The following is a 22,625-nucleotide window of genomic DNA, read 5'->3' as shown; positions in this document are numbered from 1 at the left end:
GCCACAGAGCTTCCTGTTCTACCCCACAAAGCTCCTTCCTGGCCCCAGGATGCAGCTTCCTATCTCACACAACCATCACCATCAAAAATTTAAACTGTTATTTAAACTTTTTCAGTCCACAGAGACCCTTCAAGAAAAATGCTATCTTCCTTTATTGCCTAGAGGTTGGTAGGTGGCTCAGTGGATAGAACACTGGGCCCAAAGTCAGGGAGACTGGAGTTCAAAGCCAGCTTTAGACACTGACTAGCTGTGTAATCCTGGTCAACTCACTTAACCTCCATTTGCCCCAGTTTCTTCAACTGTAAAATGGGGATAATAACAGCATCTATCTCATAGGGTTGTTATATGGCTCAAATGAGATATTTATAAAGGGCTTAGCATAGTGCCCAGCTATGTAGGCATTTAACAGAATGCCTATTCCTTTTTCCATGCCCCCGCTCCCATCTATTAGTCAAGAACTACCAAACAAAGCTCCTCATATGAGGTTACCTCCTTTCTGTCTCTACAGAGTCCCTTCCAACCCCTAGGACCTGCTTTGTCATTGTGGGGCAGCAAAAAGAGTGATGGTCTTGGAATCATAGGATCCTGAGTTTGAATTCTGTCTCTGCAATTTACTACCTATATGATCTTGGAAAAGTCACTAAACCTCTTTGGGTCTCAGTTTCTTCATCTTTAAATGAGGAACTTGGATGAGATGACTTCTAAAGTCCTTTCTAATTCTAGATCTATGATCTGAAGGAAAAGAATTTATACAAGACTCTCATAGACTTCTCACTGAAACTAAGGAACCAAGCCCTTTCCTAAAACCATCAGGATTGACACACTGGGTCACCCTTCTTCCTAGTCCTGTGTTCTTATGTCTCTGACAGTGGCATATATATGTGTATATGTCACAGAAAGCTGTTAGATTGCACTTCTTCCTTATGTTCGATAATTCCTTATAGATCTGCCTACGAATTTATTTGAAACACAGCTGTGTGAAGGAGCGGATAGTTCTGACCCCTGAATCAAAATCACCAGAGTTTAAGTCTCACCTCAGAAATATATTGGCTTTACAACCCAGGAAAAGTCACTAAACCTGGAAACTCTCTGAGACTATATGTTACAGAGCAGATGCTGACCTACATTGGTAGAGGGAGTTTTCTAAAACAATGAAATTGTAGGCTGGATATATGTGGGTGCTTGTATACATATATAGAGAGGAGAAAATTAGAATGTGTATATAAATATAGAGTTTATATATGTGACTATGTATAGGAGAAAATGAAAATGTATATATAGGAATATGGAGAATGTATACTTGTATATATACACGTATGAGGAAATTAGAATGTATATAAGTGGATATAAATATAGAATGTATATGCATCTATATACACATATGTAAAAGAGAAGATTAGAATGTACATATGTGAATATAAATATAAAACATGTATATATACATGCACACATATATTTACACACATACATATATGTACGTTATTCACATGTGTCATACATATAGCCAGTATTATCTATTAGGGTAAGGAACTCCTGAAGTTTGCTATCCACTGCGTGAAATCAGATGTCATATTGTTTGTTCTAAACAACATCTTTCAAGCTTCTGAGGATGCCCCCAATATCTACTATATGCAAGGATTTGTTAAGCAAGGCCTTGTTCACCTAGAAACACAGAATTTGAGAGCTGGAAGGGATCTCAGCAGCAATCTAGTCCAACTCATACACTAGAGGAAATTCCCCTACTGAAAAATGCCCCAGTATAATGTCACCCTATCTGTTCCCTTTATGACTTAACAAGATTTGTTCTGTATCACTCTCTAAGTCTTCTTTTCCAAATGAAAAATTCTAGACTGGGAGTGGGTCCCCCTTGGTAATCCCCTGCCACATCTATTATGTCTTTCTTGCAGTGTGACAAGTAAAAGCACACATGAGATTCAAGGCAGTAATTCAGTATCCGCTGAAGGGCTCACCAAACATTTAGAACATGACATTTTCTTGGGTACCAGGGGTGCGAAGGTTGCAAATGCCACTGCCTGGCATCCTATGCTGTACACCGTGTGTCTCGTGCCACAGTGGGATCCCCCAAGGAAATGCCCGTGATTCCTTAAGAAGGCGCACTAAGCAGCACCTCAAAAATTCAAGCACAACAAGGCAGCGTAGGAGAGTACAATAAGCATGAGAATTCAAATCAGATGACTTGGTGTTCCGCCATTGCGCTGCCATTAGGTCACTGTGTGGCTTTGGGAAGTTGTTCAGTCATGTTCAGTTCTTTGTGACCCTATTTGGGGCTCTCTTGGCAAAGACACTAGAGTGGTTTGCCGATTCTTTCTCTGGCAAACAGGGTGAAGTGACTTGCCCAAGGTCACACAGCTATTTGAACTCAGGAAGATGATTCTTCCTGACTCCAGGCTTGGCACTTTATCTACTGCACTACCTAGCGGCCCAAGAAGGTGGAATTAAATGATCTCAAAGATCCCCTGTGGCTTTAATGTCCTGAATCTATAATTTTTTTCTACTACTTTAAGAAGTTTAATGTCCTCTGCAGTTCCATGGTTCAGTGGATAAAGCTCTAGAGGCAGGAAGACCTTCAATTCCTGCCTTAGACACTGCCTAGCTGTGTGACTTGGGCAAGTCACTTAAACTCTGCCTGCCTCAGTTTCCTCTATTGTAAAATGTGATAACAATAGCATGTACTTCCCAGCATTGGTGCAGAGATAAAATGAGATAGTATTTGTAAAGCAATTGTAAAACCTTACAAATACTAGCCATCATTATCTACAATCTTGGAGTTCTCTGAATAGGTAGCTTTCCTGATCAATTATTACAGTGTGGAATAAGACTGACTACAGAACTGATCCCTGGTTACTTAGTATGGATTCTTTCAAAACTCCTAAGTGGAAGTTATCCTTGTGGTCCCTGTGATTTACCTGCTCTTTGCTTGCTAATTTTATCAGGAATATCTTTTGCATTCACAACTTGTGACAGTCCCTTTGACTTGTCCCTTTCAAGAGGTACTTTGGGAATGGCAATCTCCTTAGCCCTGTCTTGAGGAAAATTTACTTGTTAAGAAGTGGTAACCCGGGGGTGGCCAGGTAGCACAGCGAGTAAGAGCACCGGCTCCAGTGTTGAGAAGACCTGGAGATCGAATCCTGGGCTCAGACACTTAGCACCCACCCAGAAACACCTGGCCGTGTAACCTTGAGCAAGTTACTTAACCCCAATTGCTTAAAAAAAAAAAAGTGGTAACCTTCTATATTAGGATCACTGAGCCACTAAACTCTCTACTGGGCTCCCTGTCTTTGGGGTGTTCAAAGGAAGGAAGGTGGAAGGGGGAGCAAACATTTATGAAGCAATTACTACATGCCAGGTACTTTGCTAAGCACTGTATAGATATTATCTCAAAGGGTTTGCTACTGGTTTTTTGAGACATTTGAAAAGTGCTCCTCATTTGTGTTTGGGCCTGATGATGGCTTCAGAGAGAGGTAATTCTAGAACCTACTTATATCTTGGCATGCCACGCTATCCAAATAGGAAACTATTCTCCTCCTTTGAGTTTATTCTTTTTTATTTTTTGGAGGGGGGAAGGCAGGGCAATTTGGGTTAAGCGACTTGCCCAAGGTTGCATGGCTAGTAAATGTTAAGTGTCTGAGGCTGGATTGGAACTCAGGTCCTCCTGACTCCAGGGCCAGTGCTCTATTCACTGCACCACCTAGCCACCCCTTGAGTTTATTCTTTAGGGGGAAATGTCTTTCCCCTGTTAGCCATCCATGGTTCACCCTTTCCCCAAACCAAACACTTGATATTTCGATCCTCAAACCCATTTATTGTGGGCTTCCAAGAAATTGTTTTTAAACAATAGACTCCATGCTTCCTATAGGTTATCTTTTTAAACTCTTTCTTTTCAATTTTTTCCTATTGCCTGAATTTTGTCATAGTTCCTTTTCTTCCCCCCTAAAACTGAATAACCGAATGATAGATTTTTTTAAATCATTCTGTGTCTCACCAGGATGCTGAATTCCATTGTGCTATTATCACTCACCCACAGTTGCCTCCTGGCCCAGTTCTTGTTCACTATTCAGGGCCAAGTCCAATATATAAGTGGATTCTAGGACTACTTCTCCCTGTAAGCCATCATTTGTTCTGTCCAAAAGCCTCTGCTCACATCGCCTCCCGGTGAGGTGTTCCACCAGGCTGTGTTTGGGTAATTCAAGTCCCCTTTTATTATTACCTGGCCTGATTTTTCAGTTCCCCACAATCGTAACTCTTCCTGAACTAAGTAAAACACAACAAAATAAAACAGCTTGGTCTAACTGGAAAGACCGCTAGTCTTCAGTCACGACAAATTATTTGAGTCAGAGCTCCAACATTTGCTAGCATTAATCCAGGCAAGTCAATTTAACATCTCTAGGTCCTAGTCTTACTCATCTGTAAGGTGGAGGTGGAGGTAGAGGTAATATTATTTGCACCATATATCTCAGTGTCCATAAAACACTTTGTAAACCTTCAAATGCTATAACACTCTGTGGCTTGCAGTCAGTCAAAAAGGCTTGAGAAAGATAGGACAAAGTAAGAAAAATTAATTTGGAAGACAAATGGAGACAGCTTTCTGACTGAAACTGAAAAATGGCCATTATAAAAAAGCCTAGCAGTGAAAGTTTGGGATATAATAAATATTTTCCTGTCCTATTCCTTTTTAGTCAGTTCATGATGTCAGTTTACCTATTTTCGAAAAGGCCTGGGCAACTAGTTGGTATTCTGTGCCATTCTTACATTTTCAGTCACCTCGGGGCTAGGCAGTTGAGCTAAGTGCCATACTACTAGACAAGATTACTAATATGTAGGTGGGGCACATTAGTTTTCTCTGGACTTGAAAAATTACTTTCCTGGAAGCTATTCCAGGCTATGCTCAAGCAAACTGGTGTTTGCTTTTGTTGCTTGGCATCAGTAACGTGCACAGGTCCTGAAGTAGGGCCATGCGTAGCAGCTGCCCTATTCCCACTAGAAGTAACATCCCAAGTATTTCAAGAATGAATTGTGATAAAGTGACAAGAAATAGTGGTGACGGTGGACAAGGTGAGATGGAGGACTAGAAGGGAGATGTGACCCTCTCAAGGGCATTGGCCTCACCTGTCTGTTCCTTAACCCAGCTACCCAAAAAATGATCTAATAGTCTCCTAGAAATGGGTAGTGCTATAAATAGAATCTGAATTAAGTGAATTAGCTGTAAGTACAGGGAATACTGTACAAGAGTCTGGTCTCATGCCAAGAGTGTGATTCTCTAATAGAAGATCCCATTATATATAATGTCTATGAGCAAAAGACTACTGTACTGGCTATTGTCTTTTATTATATGCTACAATACTAGTAGCTTTCATTTTAGGGTCTTCCCTAAAATGCTTTGTCTAAGAGACAAAGCAACATCAAGTCTGAGAGCTAAGTGACCTGCTTTGGTCTATATTCAAATTATCCAAATATTTCACATACTAGAAAAAGACTAGACTTGGAGTCAGAAGGCCACTTACCAGCTATGTGATCTTGGGAAAATCACAAACTCTCTAGGCCTAGTTTTCTTCATCTGTAAAATAAGGGAGTTGGACCAGACGATCGATATGGTATCTTCCAAGTCTAACATCCTCACAGGGTTATTGTGAAGTACAAAGAACATATGCAAAGCACTTTGCAAACCTTAATGTGCTGCATAAATGCTAGGTATTATTACTGTTATTATTAACCTGTAATTTTGTGACTATTTCCTGTCATGTCACAATTGTCCAACTCATTGGTAGGCCATTATGGCAGGTCATTTGTCCATCATGGTATCTGCTCTTCTGCACTCAATTTAGTACTTCATTAAAAGAGGCACAGTGTTAAGAACTGGCAAAGTCACGGTCCCATTGTACTCTGCCATAATCAGGAGACACCTACAGTATTATGTTCTGTTTGGGCATCCCATTTTAGGAAGCTAATGTTAATAATGACAATAGCTCACACTAACATAGCATTTTACTTTACAAAGCTCTTTATATCAATTAACTCTTTTAATCTTCACAACAATCTAGGTGCTATTATTATCCCCATTTTGCTGATGAAGAAACTGAGTCTAAGAGTGGTAAAATGACTTACCCAGGCCCACATAACTGGTAAATGTCTGAGGAAGGCTTTTAAAACCAGGTCTTTCTATCTCATGGGTCCAACTTTCTTACCCACTGTATTTAATTGCCCCAAGATTAATAATAACTAACATTGATATAACTCTTTAAGGTTTGCGACATGCTTTGCATGCATTGGTTATGTTACTTGAAGGATATTAGTAAGCTAGAGACCATCTAGAGGAAGGTGACCAGGAGTTCATGCCATATGAGGGTTGGTTGAAAGAACTGGGTATTTTTAGCTTAAAGAAGAGAAACTTAGGGAGAATGTGGTAGCAGTCTTTCAGTTTTTTAATGGATTTCACCTGTAAAAGAGACTAGACCTGTTTTGCTTAGACCCTTGGACAAGAAGGGCCCATAGAACGATGGGTGGAGGCTGTAGAGTCAAATTTAGACTAAAGGAATGGGCTGCCATAGAGGTCTTAAATACTGGATAATTAACTATATTGTAGAAGAGATTTCTGTTGCAAGTTTGAACTAGACAGCCATTATAGACCCTCCTACAGCTGAGATTTTGTCATCAGGTTCTCCTTCCCACCTCCAAGTTTTAGTTTTAACACAGCTCTTTTATGTTCATTAGCATCTACAGTCTGGCACCATTAGGGTCTAGGAAAGGTCTATCTGGGTTAAAACTCTATAGGATTTTATCTATTTTATCTAGGCAGGGTTCCACCTGACCACCCCCAAAAGACCCCGAGTGATGAACAAACTCTACTTCTTCCAGTGTCATAGTTTCTTTCATATATTAAGACTGAGACTCTGCCTGTCTCTAGGTTTCTATACAGGTAAAACTGATGGTACTTGTAGATAATGGTGATCTTTATACTGTAGGCTCTTACATAACTGACTATATATGGCTTCTATACTTTCCCTGCTGCAATCCCAACATCACTTCATGGACAGAGAAGCATGGTGCCCTTGGAGAGGACTTAGAGTAAGAAAGACTTGGGCTTGAATCCTGCCTCAAATACCTATTAGCTGTATGGTCCTGAGTAAGTCACTTGACCTTTTTAGGCCTCAGTTTCCTCATTTGTAAAATGAGTGAACTGACCCACATGGGCTGCTTAAAGGAAGGGTAATTTTGTCCAGGGCTCCATGTCTCCAGAAGAGAAAAGAGGCCAGTAGAAGTGAGTCTTCTTTACATTTCACAATCTTCCCCTGTACCACAGAGAGTACTTATCCAGGTCTCCTGAAGACCAGTCCCCTCCCCTTCACAGGTATCTCATGTAGAAAAGATGGAGCAGCCCCTTTCCTCCCATATGGTCAGAATGAGTTCCTCACTGCCGTGGGAAGGGTTGAGGGAAGAAAGGGAAGGTTCTATGTTAATTTAATCATGGGAATGGGGCATATCTGGACACTTTAATACTATTTTGTGTGGAAAAGCAGTTAGGTCATGCTTGGAGTCCCAATTCTAATTCCCTCAGCAATAAAAGAGCTATTTGCTTATCCAAAAAAAAAAAAGAATAAGGGGGTCCAACTTGATGACTGCTAAGGCCTAAATCTATGATCCAATGATGTGTGCTATGGGAGTACTGCCTTTACAAATAATGCGTCTATACATCTTTATCCTCCATCTCTCCTTCAGACAACTCACCAGCCCTATACCAAAGGAATCTTGCCTCCCTCTCCTGTTCTCTTATTTCTCTACCTCCATCCTGCATAGAATTTTGAATTTTCAAAGAAAGACCTTTCACATCTATTATCACATTTGAGCTATACAATAAACCCTGAGAAGTACAAGAGGAGGACCCTCTTGGAATCTGGGTGAAGAATAGCACACTTTCATTACTGTGTGTATGTGTGTGTGTGTGAGGGTATCCATGTGTAAAGTGCTTTTTTTTTCTTTTCTAAAACTGTAGCCATAGCATTCCTGAAAATCAGTCCCCAGGGATTACCTGAGAGATGAGTCACCAGAGAGAGCTTGGGTGGCAATGGACCATGGCAGTCAGCCAACCAAGCCCTGGGGCTCTCAAAAGAGAACAAAGTAGGAAATTAGCCCTGGACCCGAGAGGTCTCTCTGGGCATTTAATATCGGAAGGACTTCCTATGGCCCCATAACAAGTAAGGCAGATGTTATTACCTTTGTTTTAAATAAAAGAAAATCAAATCACAGGGTGGTTAGATGACTAATGTCACTCAGTGACAATAGAACCCAAAACACAAATCTCCTGATTCCCAGACTTTCTCCAATTTTAACCATGATGGTTCCTGCCTTACTCCTTATCCCTCACAAACTATTGCTCCCCACATCCCTTCTCATTTAATTGATACCCACATCCCACACTTACCTCCTCAGGTGGCATGTTGTCCACTAAGTTGATGGGATCCTGGAAGAGTCAAATTTGGGGTCACTGTCCCCTCTAGCCCCAGAGTGCCACCTAGCCAAGATAAGTGCCACCTGTCCCAACCTCAAAGTCACAGCACCCTTCATCCTGAGGAACAATACACCCCCCCCAAGTGCACCCTCCCTTCTATGGAGCTTTCCTTATCCCTGAGATCCTCTCCCACAATGTCCTTCAAAGATTTCCCTTACCTGTAGTGTCCTCTTCTTGGTGTGCAAGCCATTTCCCAGTAAGCATCGAAGCAGAGACCGTAGGATGGGAAACCTCTGGCCTTAATAGAAGGAGTCATGTGGGCCAGAGCAGGAGGGAATAACTGATACCCTTCCTGGGGCTTCCCCCCTGCCCTCCATGAAGTATTTAGGGTCCTTCTGGACAATGCTTGCAGATGGCCTTCTCTTAAAATCACTCCCTCCATTTTCTCAACTGAGACATCCTTTCCCTATTCCCTTATGACTTTCCTGATAGCCACACACAGGAATACTCCATTCCCACTGAGTCAGGTGGAAGAGGTTGGGGGCAGCCACAGGAAGGTAGAGTTAGGAGATAGCTGCTCCTTACCGGCAGCATCTTGGGCTTCTGGTTGCAGCTTATGGTGGGGCAAAGGCCCATTGGGCTCCTCAGGGGGCAAAGGAGCAGTTAAAGGGTGAGGAGAAGGAGGCAACTGTAAGATACAGCATAGTCAGTTCCAGCAAGGAGGCATGCACATCTATACACAGACACAGACACAGACACACACACAGACACACACACACAGAGACATACACACACACACATACACACACACACCCTAGATGGATCCTAACCAATCTATCAAAACCTAGGCCCCACATATTTCCTCTCTCTTTCTGGTATCCTTCTGCACTCATATCTCTTGCCACCACCTACAACCTAATCTTCTGATGAATATTAAGTCTCAGAAATACCTTTGTTCCAGGCCCTAGTTCTAGAGAACTCTTATGGGTCTTGAGTCCCTAGTCTCTTAGGTATCAGCTTTCTCTCTATTTCTCCCTCCTTCCCCCCTCCACTCTTAAATCACCCTTTCTCTGGTTGCCACGTCCCCTCATCCCCAGAACCAAAAGGGGAAAAAATAATCCTATCTCTTTGGCCCTGCAGATTGATTTCACTTTGTCACCCTCACCTCCCTATTGTTCCCCCGTGCCTCTCTAGTTATGTCACCTCTGTCCTTCCGCTGATGTCCTCTTCCTCATCCTCATCCACAAAGGCAAATGACTGTGGCCGGCCCTGTGCTGAAGGGTTCCTGGGGAGCTCCTGACCCACCTGCTTCACCTGCCCAGTGAAGGGCAGTTCTGCCAACTTTCTTGCCATCTCTTGGGCTTCCCGCAATCTCCGCTCAGGGCTCAAGTGATGCTGAAGTAGGGACTGCAGCTCTGATCGCTCCACTGAACCCAGCAAGATCATTGAGTCTAGGGGAAAGCCATGATCACCAGGAGGCCCTCCGTAAGTTCAACAATGTTAAGTTAAAAGCCAAGAAGGACCATCAGCTGCTTTTTTGAAGAAAAAAATCAGCTCCGATAATTTTTTTTCGATCGATCCCATCCAACTCCAGTGCATACCATAGTGGAAAATGCACCTGATTTGGATAGATCAGATGGTCTTGGAATCATGCCTCTGCTACTTGAGTACCTTTCTGGGCCTCAATTTTCATTTCACCCTCATTTCAGTCGGTATAAAATGTCCACACACTTTGAAAGCGACTACAACAATGTCAGTAGAAAGAACAACCACAAAACAATCCAAATTGAATGTTGTAAAATTATGCAGAACAAGCACAGCCCCCAAAGACACTCTCTACTCCTTTGCAGAGGAGGAAAGTCCACAGGTGTGGTATAGGGAATAGGTTTTCATACATTTTTGATGTATTGATTGAGTTTGCTGATTTTTTTTAAACTCTTCTTTTAAAAAAATAAAAAAGGATTTTTGTTATATGGATAGCTCTCTGGGAAGAAGGAAAGAGATACTGGGAGAAATTCTGGTGATGTAAAGTACAAAATATATTGCTTAAGTTTATTTTAGAAAAAATAAAGTTGAGTATATCAGCAAGACAAAGGTGAAATCACCAAACAATGAAACACATTAGAAGACACTTGTGATGAATTCAAACTTTGAGAAGACAGCAGAATTATGCGAATATAGTTCTTAGCATTCTAGAATCATGGCTTTAGAGTTGGGCCACCTAAGCAGTGATCTAATCCAACCCTCTCATTTTACAAATAAGAAACTTAGTCCCAAAGATCTTAAATGCCTTGCCCATGTCATACAGGTAGCCAATGGCAAAGCTAGGATTTGCATCAACCTAGGCCCTCTGAGGTGAAAGCCAGCAAACTTTCCACTGTGTAACACTGCATGTCTTGGTATTGTCTTCTTGTGTCTATGTCCCAGCTTTAGACTTTTCTCTCTAACTTTGGGGAGTTCTCCTTATAAGTTGGGGACATCCACAAAGAGAAAAGACGACATCTTTTCCATTATGACAAGTGTTCTCTGAGTATATCCTCCCAGCCCACTTCTTCCTTTAGGAATATGCCTCTTTCCTTTTCCACTGACCTGTAGAGTCTACTAATGGTAAGGTCTTGACAGTAGTGGCCTGAAGCAGGTCTCGCAAATCCCGGTAAGTGCAGGAAGCAGAAACAAATTTCACATCACGTACCATAATGTCCTCAACGAAGATTGTGTATTTGCTGCTGAACAAGAAGGCATAATGAGTGAGCTCTATGGTCCCATCTGTCAAGCTCTCATGTCCAGTCTACTGGATGCCTTTCCTAAGGAGTACAAGAGCTAGGTACCCTTCTCTTGAGTGAAAACACCAGGAATCATCTCAGCAAATATGGAGAAATATCACTAGGGTATATCTGACCACAACTCTCACCAACGTTTACTTCTCTAAGTCTGGTACATGGGTATGTGGGCTCTGGAGCAACATGAGCCAAAGACCAAGCCTAGCTAACTAATAAACACAGCTAAGTGGCCCAGTGGGCCTAGAGTCAGGAAGACCTGAGTTCAAATCTGGCTTCAGACACTAGCTGTGTGACCCTGGACAATTCCTGTCAATCCTGACAATCCCTGGACAAGTCACTTCACTCTGTTTGCCTCAGTTTCCTCATCTATAAAATGAGCTGGAGAAGGAAATGGTAAACCACTCCAGTATCTTTGCCAAGGAAACTCCAAATGGGGTCATGGAAAGTCAGATGCAGATGAAACAACTGAACAGCAACAAAGAGAAGCTGAGCTAGCTTCCCTATGCATCCTAATGACCACATACAGGAAGAAGGTCTTTGGACCAAACATCAAGGTCCCCAGAGTCACTCTGCACTTTTAAGCATCAACTAGTTTCTCCCCCAGACTCCTTCCACTGAATACTGCTATGCATTTTTCTCTACCACCATATACAGACCTACCTCCTTCCTAGTAAACCCTATTTCATGAAAGGATGAAGCTGCCAATATGCTCAGCTGTTCATGGCGACCCATAAAGTCCTGATGGAACCACTTGGGAATCTCCTGTGCAGAGACCAGGACTGCCTATATTCTCTCCTGCCTCTGATTCCTAGTGTTCCATTTTCCCAGTGACAATGAAATCTCTTTCTCAGTATCAGACATAATCTAATTCTGACCAAAACTGGCCGGACAGGAAGGATTCTTCACCTACCTGGCACCCCCCACCACTCCCCACCCGCACTTAGTTATTCTTCCTCACCTGAGCTGGTTCCAGCCTAGATCAGGCAAATATGGAAGCTTCTTGACCTGGATAATGCTGTCGTAGAGTGAGGGCTGTAGGCTTTGGGCCACCATGTTGGCAAGGATCACAGCCACCATCATGGGCAGGATGTGGGCAATCTGGCCAGTCAGTTCAAAGCAGATTACTGCTGTAGAAACTGTGTGAGACACTGCACCGGTAAGTGCCGCTGCCCCTGGATTGGGAACATAAGAGTTGTGCCATGTTGGTCAATGCTGCCCAGCTCTAGGAAGAATATGGTATCAAGCCTCCCTTCTGCCCTCCCCCTGTATATATACTGCAAGTATAGGACCCTAAAGAACACATTGAAGAGAACAGCGATGGGAGGGGCATGGAAGTGGACAATTATGAGAGTGATACAGGGGAAGAAGGAAGATGTGGCAGGGGCTTATGAGGGACTAGCTGGTCAGCAGGGAGGGACATAAGAAGAGGCAAAAAAGGAGTGAACATGGTTACTGTGAAGGCCCAGTGGCTAGTATTCATGTACCTGAGGGAGGCCTGACTTTAGGCATTTTGGATGGCGGACATTATAGCTCTGCATGGCCTTGATGAAGCAGAGAATCTTTAGCAAATGGGGATTTTCATAGTATCATGGACTATGAAAACTGGTGATTATTTAGTCTAATCCACTTCTTGTCCCCCCCCCCTCCGTTTTACATAGGAGGAGACTGAAGCCCAGAAAATTTAATTGATGGTAGCCTAGGATAGTGAAAGGAGCACTTAATTGAGAGTCAAAAGACGAGAATTCAAATCCCAGCTCAGCTTCTTCCTGCCTTTGTGAGTCACTTAACCTCTTTTGGCTTTGGGTTACACATGTGCAAAAATGAGAGGGTTGGACTGGATGACCTCTAAGGTCCTTTCCAGCCCGAAATTTATGACTGGTATGATCACAGTTAATAAATAGCAGAGCTGAGACTTAAATTCTGGTCTCCTGACTCTAGGGGTCTAGATTTAGATGGGGGGGGGGGAGAAACCCCACTGATAAAAATGTGTTCTCCTAGCTTAGAGGATAAAGCTATTTGGGAAAAGCTCACCAAAGATGGTATAAAAGGACTTTAGAAAAACTCTCACCAATGACAGTGAAGTCACTGGGTTAGAGGAACAAAGGAGACACGTGGAGAATGTCTCCCTTATTAGGACACAATCCCCAAGTATGAGGAGCTGGAGAATTATTGTTCAATAATAGTTCCTGGATGAGGAGAGTGGAGGCGTCTAATTGCTAATGACACAGCCTTGGGTTTAGTTTAGAGTATTTGATTGTGTGTGGAAGTGGAGGTGGGGAAAGCAGGGTAGGAAAGAGAGAGTGAATAGTCTTACCAATTACTGCATAGCCCCCAGGAAGAATCTTATAGATGATCCCATCAAATAGGATCCCATCAGGGAAGAGCATGGCCATGATTTCTCCCACCAGTCGCCCAAATGCTGCTCCTGGGTGAGAAATAGAGAGGGTAATTGAGGGAACAGAGCATTAGAGTCCTTCTAGGAGACCCAAAACCCCTACCCCCTAGACTCCCAGAATCAAACTGACCCCTCCTTAGAGCCCAAAAGCTCAAACCTTCTCCTCAGACCCCCAAACCAAGTTTTCCATCCCTCTCCCAGAACCCCAGACTTCTGTAACCCTTTAAGGACTCACCCAGCACAAACACTGGCATGAAGCCCCCACAGGGGATGGGCATAGTAGTAGCCACAATGGACATCCAGAACTGTCAGACAGAGATATCAGAGCTGGGAGAAGGTGGCTCCCTCCCTCAGCGCTGACAGTCTTTCCCTGAATCCAGCCTGGCAGTTTCCCCCTTTCCCTCCCCATTCTTAGTAGTCACAATTACTGTCTAAATTCTCAGGAAATTAGTATGTTCATATTCCTACCTCCAATCCATAAGGTTAGGTGATTGGGGAGGGGGGAGCAGGGAAAAAGAATTATAGATTTAGGGACTCCAAGTGTCTGCTCTCTAATTCCACACTTTACTCCATTCCTTGGCCTCCCTCTCCTAACCCATCCCCATCTTGCCCATCAGGAAGTTATTACCAATATCTAACACTATTTCTTAGTTAAAGTGACTATATTTCTCAGTCAGTCAGGACTGGGAGAAAGCATAAGAGAACCAAAGTTCCTTTTTATTCTCCAAACCCCCAAGACTAACCTCAGTCCTTAAGTGTCCCTTGAACCCAGAATGTCCATTACAGAAAAAACTGCTTGAAGCCTTTGGGTCTACCTTTGTCCAGACCTGTTCTATACTTCATGAAACAAGCTCTTAGGTATGAACAATATTTTTGTTCATTTGTATGACTTTGTGAAGGATTTGATATGGTCATTTGCAAAGCAGAAAACTGCACTTTACAGTGTGCCCCCATGTCATACATTTCCCTTGACAATGGTTTACTCCTTAGAGGTCAGCAAAAGCCCTTACTCTTGGGACATTCTGTCTTTTTAGGAAGGTAAGAGAATCAGATTGAACTACCATCGGTTATCCTGCCCCAAACCCCACGTTTCTGGGGTTCCAGCCTGGGTATGATTAGAGGGTTGGGTGATCAGGAGGGTTAAAAGAGCAAAGGAAGGATACCTTCATGATAAAGAAGAGGAAGATGACTATGATGACGCTGACCTGGGGGTGGATCCAAACGGCTGAGCGGCCCAGGCTCTGGGGGTCACCTGCATGTTTCACCCATGTGTAATTGTCAAACAAAGAACTGATGGCTTCTCGGGGCATAAGCTATTGACGAAGGTGAAGAGTTACACGGGGGAGGGGTCTCCAAAAACTTAGCCCCTTTCTCCAGAAAGCTGCCACTTCCTCCCAGGGAGCTAACCCATTCTTACTCAGGATCAAGGCAAAACTTCCCTTGGGTAGTGACTGGAATGAGTATCCAGGAACCCCCTGGGAAAAGGAATAGCTATAGCCTGAGCCCCTAATCCAGGTATATGTTTGGCTGGTTTTAGAGGCCCTTCCCCAGTTTCCCCATAGCTGACCTCTCCAGCCATGAACTGGCCCATCCCCGGAGGGAAGGTAAATGAGGCAATGATGAAAGTGACAATCCCTGGGTACAGCAGGCGGCTGCAAGAGAAACAGAACTAATACTTGCCCTCAACCCAGCCCCCTCCCAAGAACCCATTCCTCCACCTCACCCCAAATAATAGAATTTGAGTTGGGAGGGTCTGGGTTGCAAATGGAGATGGCTTGCAGTCACAGTTTCCTGACCAATGAGTTTTTCTCCTCCCTCAAATGACTGCCTTCAAAAAGGACAGAGATTATACAGGAACTGGGCTGGGGAAGAGAGAAATGTCTCTTAGTTCTGCCCCTCCTCCCTCCTCCCTCCCTCTACCCTGAAATATCAAGTTCCTTCCTGGATAGAAATCCAAGTCCTGCTGTGGAGGTGTATAATGCCCTCCAGAGACACTGAAGGAGTGGCTTTTAGTGGGGGGGTAAAGGGTGGCAGAAAATGAGCATGGGAGAAGGTGGGCCTTTAGAAAGCAGTGACTCACTGCTTAGCAAGGAACTGGCTGAGAGCCTTATGCCTTCGGACTCCTAGCATAACCTGTCGATGCAGATAGACAAACACAGCACCCAAGAGCCCACAGCAGATCCTGGGAGGAGACATGAAAATTAGGTAGATGAAACCCAACTAAAAGGATCAAAGGATTATAATACTGTCCCAACCTCCAAAGAGAAGAGGAATCAAACTTCCCTCTCAAGACCCTCCCTGCCAGGGTCCTACCCTCCTTCGGTGCTGACCTGTCTCCTTCTCAGCTTATGCTCTCACCATCTCCCCCCTTACTCCCTCCCCCAACTAGCCACACTGACCCAATGATGGCAAAAGCAGGAAGTTCTTGTAGGTCAAAGGGAAAATCCATTCGGAAGTTGGTTCTGAACAGGGCTGTGATGGTAACTGTAGGGGAATGGGGAAAGGGAGAGATGATACAAAAAATTGAAGAGAGAGGAAGATGGTCAGTGTCAGAGTAAGGCACTTCCTAATTCTTTGATGCCTCCTTCACACTGTAATCTACAGACCCTCATCTTCCCTTCTCATAACCTTTCTCTATGCCCTTATCTCCCAAATGTGTGAGTTCTTTGTTCTTTCCCCCAATCATTACCAACATATCTGTGCCACATATATGCCTCACAAGACTCCCTTGACTGTCACCCCCATTGTCAGCATCTAAGTTCTATACACTACCCCCACAGACCTGCCACCCTCCCTTCACCCCTATTACCAGCATCTTTGTTCCACACTGCCAGGACACGGAAGACAAAGGCACTGAATGTAGCTGCAAAGAATCCTCGCCAGTAATTCCGGACAGCAAAATAGGTGGAAGTAACTTCAATGCTAAACAGCACTCCTATTGAGACATGGGGTCCAATGTCAGCCCAGGGGAAAAGTGATCTAACAACCTCTACCCAGAGCCCAAAGCACTTTCTGCTGTAAATGTGGATACTGAGGAGGGAGGAGGGAACAGCAGCCTCTCTCAACCCTAGGGTTCCTATCTCTATGCCAAGCCATGCCAAAATTCTACAAATCACAGTCATGGTTTTACCCAAAATGGAGGACTGGTGTGAGAATATGGGGGTAACAGCAGCTGTGGACCCCATCCTTCAATACTCAGGAAGGATGGATGTCACATATACAGTGTGGTCATAACCACACTCAGGTACTGGGGGTCACTCACTCATTTAGAGGCACCCAACACTTCCTCCCCAATTCTGTTACATTTTCCATATGATTTCTCACAAAAATGTCTTACTTATTATGCTCCTGAATGCAGTGGGGGTTGGTGAGAAAGGAAAAAATTGTGCTTATGAAGGAATGAAAATTTTCTCAACCAATCTCCCCCTTCACCCAACCTTGGGGTTTCCATTTTGGTCTGAGAGAAACAGATTAATTCTCCAGTAACATGGTAAGGTTCTTTGAGATACACACATGCCCCAAACAGAATTATAAAGCTAGAGTATCAGAGTTATGGGCATTCTACTAAAGGTAGCCACTAGGCTCAAGACTCAAAGTACCATGGGGGCAACTGTCTAGGGCGGAAGTTTGATGAAATGATTAGGAAGACCCTTCTTTTTTATATAAACATGAAGGGAGTTTTATTTAAGGTAACCAGATAGTGAAAGTTTCAGATTCTGAATAAAGGAGATGAAGAAGAGATGAGAGGAATGAAAAATAGAACAGATGAGGGAAGAAGAGAAGAGAGAGGAGAGAAAAGGAGGGAAAGGAAAGGGAGAGGAAGAGACTGGTAGAAAGGGGAGAAGAAGGGTAGAGAAGGAAGAAAAGGGGAGAAAAGGAAAAAAAAATCAAGAATTGGCTGAAAAAGCTCTTTGGCAGGGAGTCCAGGGTCAAAGGAGTATGGGAGAGGTGAATACCACAGACAAGCCTGTGCCTGTGCCAAAGAAAGGTGGGGCTCACAGGACAAAAGTTAATTATCTAATCTCAGGTTAGGAATACTAGCAAGAGTAGAGACAGGAATAAAAAACAAACAAAACAAGGGTTGGTAGGGAAAACGTAAAAGAAGTTGATGATGCTGGCACAAGATGCCATTTAAAGAAGCTACAACAGGATTTTTTTTTTTTAATCTATAAACAGCCAAGATGAAAGAAGATGCTGGTCCTTGATGAGATGAATTGAGAGCAAACTCATAACAGAGACACCAAAGAGGCCTTTTTAGTCTTTGTTTTGCTTTTTAACTTCATCTTTATCAAAACTGAGAACTGAGACCTTAGACAAACAGGGTGGGTGGGAAACATGGTTAGATCTAGAAGAAATTGTGATTCAGAAGGCAAAATCTGAAAGAGGAAGACAATATAGTATGCTTGGTAAACTCTAAAGCACTTCTGAAACAGGAACTCCTAAACATCCTCCTTTTTACCCCCATACTGGTAACCAGTGCTCAGGTAGCAACTCCCCAAGGCCCCTACTTGGCCTAGTTCCTTCAAGCAATACCAGATACTTTCTAACTGCTCATTCCTCTTTCCTCTCCCTGCCTACCATATCCCATCTCATCAAGTTTTCCTCAGTCTACCTGGCTTTGGCAGGTGACAGCTAATAAATAATTTTTGTGAAGAGAACAGAGACTTCATGTATTACCCCTTCTCAAGTAACATAATAGGATTTTAACAAAGTAATCTGGTATAGTGGAAGGAGCATTGGAATTTCAGTCATTGGAATGTGACCCAAGAACAAATCCTGGCTCTGCTGTTTATTTATCTCTGTGATTGTGGGCAAATTACTCTTTGCTCAAATTTCCCTCTCTAGGCCTTGGTTTCCTCATCTGCAAGAGGAGAGGGCTACCTCTATAAGATCTGTTCCAGCCTTAAAAGTCTATTGAATCTAAGGGCAGAAGTATCTGTTTTCAGGCAGGTCAGAGATCTGCCATGGTATAGATGGTAATTTGCATGGCATAGTAGATAGGATGTTGGACTTTGAAGTCAGGAAGAGCTGATCTGAAATCCTGCCTCTTGATACTTGGAAATTCTGTGTCCATGAGTAAGTCTCTTAGCTTTCCTGGGCCTCAGTTTCCTTATCTGTAAAAAGAGAGGATTGGACTCGATGGTCCCAGAGAACCCTTCCAGGTCAAAATTTCCTGTGATCCTAAGACATCCAGTCACAGTGGAAACCATTGCCCAGTGCATCTAGCCATGGAACGATGCTCTTGAGAAATCGGGTAAAGCAAGTTCCTCTTCTTTCCCATATTGGTAAAAAAAGGATAGCCCACTTTTGATGATTCAACTGTAAACTGACTGATTCCTTGGTCATGTTTGGCCAACAAGCCACCCTGGATGACATCCTTTTCCTCAGCTCACTTCTGGGACCCTTCCCCTGCCATCAGTGTGTTCATTCAGGACATGAAAGCTAAGTTTAACATTAGTCTAAACTGATTATAATTAGAAATAATTCCCAAAGCATAACAAACAGCAAATGATTTGGGAATCACTCACCAATCAGCATTATCTGGCCACATTTTTTCCCATTTTTTATCTAAGAATTCAAGAGATGACATATTGTGTGTGTGTGTGTGTGTGTGTGTATTCTAAGTCTGATTTCTTTCTCCTTAGAACATTAGGGATGTCATCTGTATCTGTGCTCATTCTAGGGCCATGAGGACCTTAGCATGCTTCTCAAAGTCGACAGTTGGATGCCTCCAATATCCTAGGCTAGGAATAGCTTGCTGCAGTCTGTGTCTCCCCTATGGGCTGGGGCTTTGCCATGTACTAATCTACAGGAAGGAAAAGAACATTCTTTGCTCATTCCAGTGGGGGAGGAGAGAGAGGGAGGGAGCCTCATGCTGAAATTAAGAGTTCTTGTTAAAAGGCAAATCTCTTTGTTTCAAAGGAATTCATCTGGTTTAACAGTTAAAAGAAAACCACTACAACACACCAACAAACTCCATTCCAAAAATATTCTTTGGGCCCAGAAGGTAGCTAAAAAATGAATAAAGGCTCCAATGGGGATAATAGGAATGTGGATACTAAGGGATTTACGGAAATTCAGATTCACTGATAGACACTAATGGCTTGAAGTGGACAACAGAAAAGCAAATAGAACCTTAATTAATGAATTTGTCCCCTCTAGATGTTAACCCTTTTTAGTATAGAATTTTGTTTTTAGTATGACAAATTTGATTCAATAATCATTTATTAGGGCCCTACCATGTGCAAAGCACTATGAGAGGCAACATAATATATAGTGGATAGAGACACCGTTTCAGAGTGAAGAAGGTCTGGGTTTCCCTGTGACCCACACTGCCTATGGGACCCTGGGCTAATTATTTGCTGTCTCCGGGGCTCCCAGACAACTCTCTAGGACCATAAGTTAGCAGAAAAGTCCCAGATTTGCATTGCTAGAAAGACTTTCCTTGAAGAAAGTTCTTTACACTGATAAAATCATGAGCCTGAACCAGAAAAAAACAACAACATAACAAAAGATTCTGTTGGCCCTGGGAGGGGCACCCAGATTCAGGATATGTATCTTTGTGTTTGCCTTGTGTTTCATATCCTATTATTCCCACATGAGCCTTTACTCATTCTTTAACACTGTATCCAATGGGCCTAGAGAATATTTTTGAATTAGAATTGTCCTAGAATAATCACATTATCTACAGACATATGTGTACACACACACAAGCATATACATATTTGTCAGTCTCTTGAAGCTTTTGTCTTTAGCATTCCTCTCCTGATCTAGGTCCCCTTAGCCATCTTAACCTTGGGAATACTGGCTCCTTGACTGAAAGCACTGATTTCATTTGCATAATGGAAAAGATGCCTCATACTGCTGACATTTTAGACGTACAATGTGAGAGCTGGAAGGCACCTCAGCGATTCACTTAGTCCAATGCCTCATCCTCAGGGAATATCTATCTTTTTTTTTTTTCTCCACTGTTTTGTTCCTCCAACTTAGTACTGTTTTATCACCCTCTTGCAGCCATGTCCTCTCTTCTTTGAAATTACAAGTAAAAATCTTACTGGAAAGAATAATTTTCCAATGAAATGTTCAGTCTAATAAAGTCCATTTTTCCTTGTCCAATGGGATGGCTTTGGTTCTGATTACTACTAAGCATGTATACTGGGCAAACTTGTACAAGCACTTTTATTTCTTTTTCTGGGCCTCATTGATTAATCTGTTACTCATTATAAAGAGAATGTGAATGAGTATTACCTGCCTAATAGGTGGGGAGAGAGCTAACCTCCACTCTGGAACTCCCAGTTACCTTTTACTCTTCATCTAAGATGACTCAATCACTTAAGCAAAGACCATATAAATTCCTAAATTCTGAAAACAAAACGTGAAGCAATTTGGGCGCTTCCAGGAAAGGGGCTAAGTTACTTGGTCCAGTCCTGGCACCCCAACACTAATTCCTTGCTGCACAGGAAGCTAGAGCAGAAATCTGGGCAGGGACATAAAACATCAGTTTGGGCTACTCCCCTTCTGCCCATCAGTCTAAAGAATATTTGTCCAAAAGTAGGGTAGGAAAATCCATCTTTGTTCCTGAGTGTCATTGGTGAAAACTTTCAGAGGATGAAAAGAAGCATCCAGACAAGGAAGAAATAAACCAGCATCTATATTTGAAAATAAGAAAGGATGATGGCCCTGGGTACCTGAGAAGAAACTAATGGAGCACAGCATTTCTGGCTTTGTGCATTTAAAAGGTTGATAAAGAGGCTGATGACCAGCTGCTTTTCCCTGGCTCCTGATGACAAAACAGGATTTATATTACAGCAAAGAGGAATTGAGGTTAGGTAGAAAGAGGAACTTCCTGTTAGCAAGAGGGTGTGAGTCATTAAAAAGCTGGCAAATTTCCCTAGAGGATAAGCAATATAATAGCAGTTCTAAGAATAATTATTATGGTTAGAAGCAAGGGGATGGAATTGTTGACTTTTAAAGGGCAGCATAGGGCAAGAGACTGGGGGGAAACTGGGACAGAGGACCCTGCAGGAAGGATATGTGTGGAGTCTTTGGTCTTGCCAACATCTAGTGTGCGTACACACTATATGGCTTTAGGTATGTATATACATACACACACTATATGTCACATATAGTGTGTATACACACACTTACACTTCCCCATACACACACACACACACCCATACCCACACTCATGTATACATATAATTTCCTAACACTGATAGTGATAAAAGAGGAAACTCAGGTTAGAGAGGGAATGGGGGCAAAGGGGTACATCAACCGTCACTTGCCTCCAAGCGGTGTCCCAAAGCAACAGCCGACTCCCACGGCACAGCCCACCGTCAGGATATCAGCGTAATAGTAAGGCTGCTACTGGGGAAGAGACAGGTGAAAGGACAGATAGGAGAGATGAGAAAGAGATGGACAGTCAGAGACAGAAAAAAAAAAACATTTGGTGGGGAACAGGGCAGAGTGAGAGGCCTGAATCATGGGGGTGAGGTTGGTTATAGTGACCCCATCAGTCTCTATGACCCCTGAAACCTTACTGCCCCAGATGGGAAAAAAATCAGCAGATTTGACAAACAGGAAGTGACCTTTCATAGCATTTCTCCAGAAACAGGAAAAGATGTAAAAGTTAGAAAGCCTAGATCGACAAGGTAGTCAGTCTGTGATAACCAGCAACTCCCACTAGCTTCACCCAGAGAAACCAGGTCTAGCCACAACAGGAATTTAACATTAGAGAGAGACATGGAACGACTTCAGATAGGGCCAGAACCGTTGGGGTTATGAGAAATAGGAAGCGACTTCACAATGCTTCTTAGGAAATACTCTCCTTGGCTGGAAGTGCTGATGCCTGGCCAGAGGTCCATGTTTACTCTCTGAATGGCTAACCCCGGTCCTTACCCCATCCCCTGCTATGGAAATGAAGGCCTTCAGTATATCATCCTCTGTGCCTTGCCCCTAAAGTCACACCCCTTCCACCACCTCAAAT

The 22,625-nt window shown here is 43.1% G+C and overlaps 1 protein-coding gene across 1 annotated transcript in view; it reads right to left on the bottom strand.

The window, feature by feature from the left end:
* Window positions 1-1,581: 1,581 nt before the first annotated feature.
* Window positions 1,582-22,625, bottom strand: part of CLCN1 (chloride voltage-gated channel 1) — a 30,988-nt gene continuing 9,944 nt past the window's right edge. Inside the window, exons 7-21 of the mRNA XM_069087008.1 lie at window positions 21,925-22,003; window positions 16,449-16,574; window positions 16,039-16,123; window positions 15,720-15,821; window positions 15,207-15,291; window positions 14,803-14,952; window positions 13,875-13,944; window positions 13,559-13,669; window positions 12,203-12,416; window positions 11,054-11,187; window positions 9,668-9,915; window positions 9,050-9,152; window positions 8,683-8,762; window positions 8,438-8,476; window positions 1,582-1,662 (exon numbers count right to left, since the gene is read on the bottom strand). Coding sequence (XP_068943109.1) covers window positions 1,582-1,662; window positions 8,438-8,476; window positions 8,683-8,762; window positions 9,050-9,152; window positions 9,668-9,915; window positions 11,054-11,187; window positions 12,203-12,416; window positions 13,559-13,669; window positions 13,875-13,944; window positions 14,803-14,952; window positions 15,207-15,291; window positions 15,720-15,821; window positions 16,039-16,123; window positions 16,449-16,574; window positions 21,925-22,003 — 1,707 coding nt within the window. The remainder of the gene's footprint in view (window positions 1,663-8,437; window positions 8,477-8,682; window positions 8,763-9,049; window positions 9,153-9,667; window positions 9,916-11,053; window positions 11,188-12,202; window positions 12,417-13,558; window positions 13,670-13,874; window positions 13,945-14,802; window positions 14,953-15,206; window positions 15,292-15,719; window positions 15,822-16,038; window positions 16,124-16,448; window positions 16,575-21,924; window positions 22,004-22,625) is intronic.

The sequence above is a fragment of the Petaurus breviceps genome, unplaced genomic scaffold (genome assembly GCF_028583685.1).
Source record: "Petaurus breviceps papuanus isolate PSGF00001 unplaced genomic scaffold, PetGlider_PUasm1.0 181, whole genome shotgun sequence".
NCBI lineage: Eukaryota > Metazoa > Chordata > Mammalia > Diprotodontia > Petauridae > Petaurus > Petaurus breviceps.
This window is presented reverse-complemented; position numbering and strand designations above follow the sequence as displayed.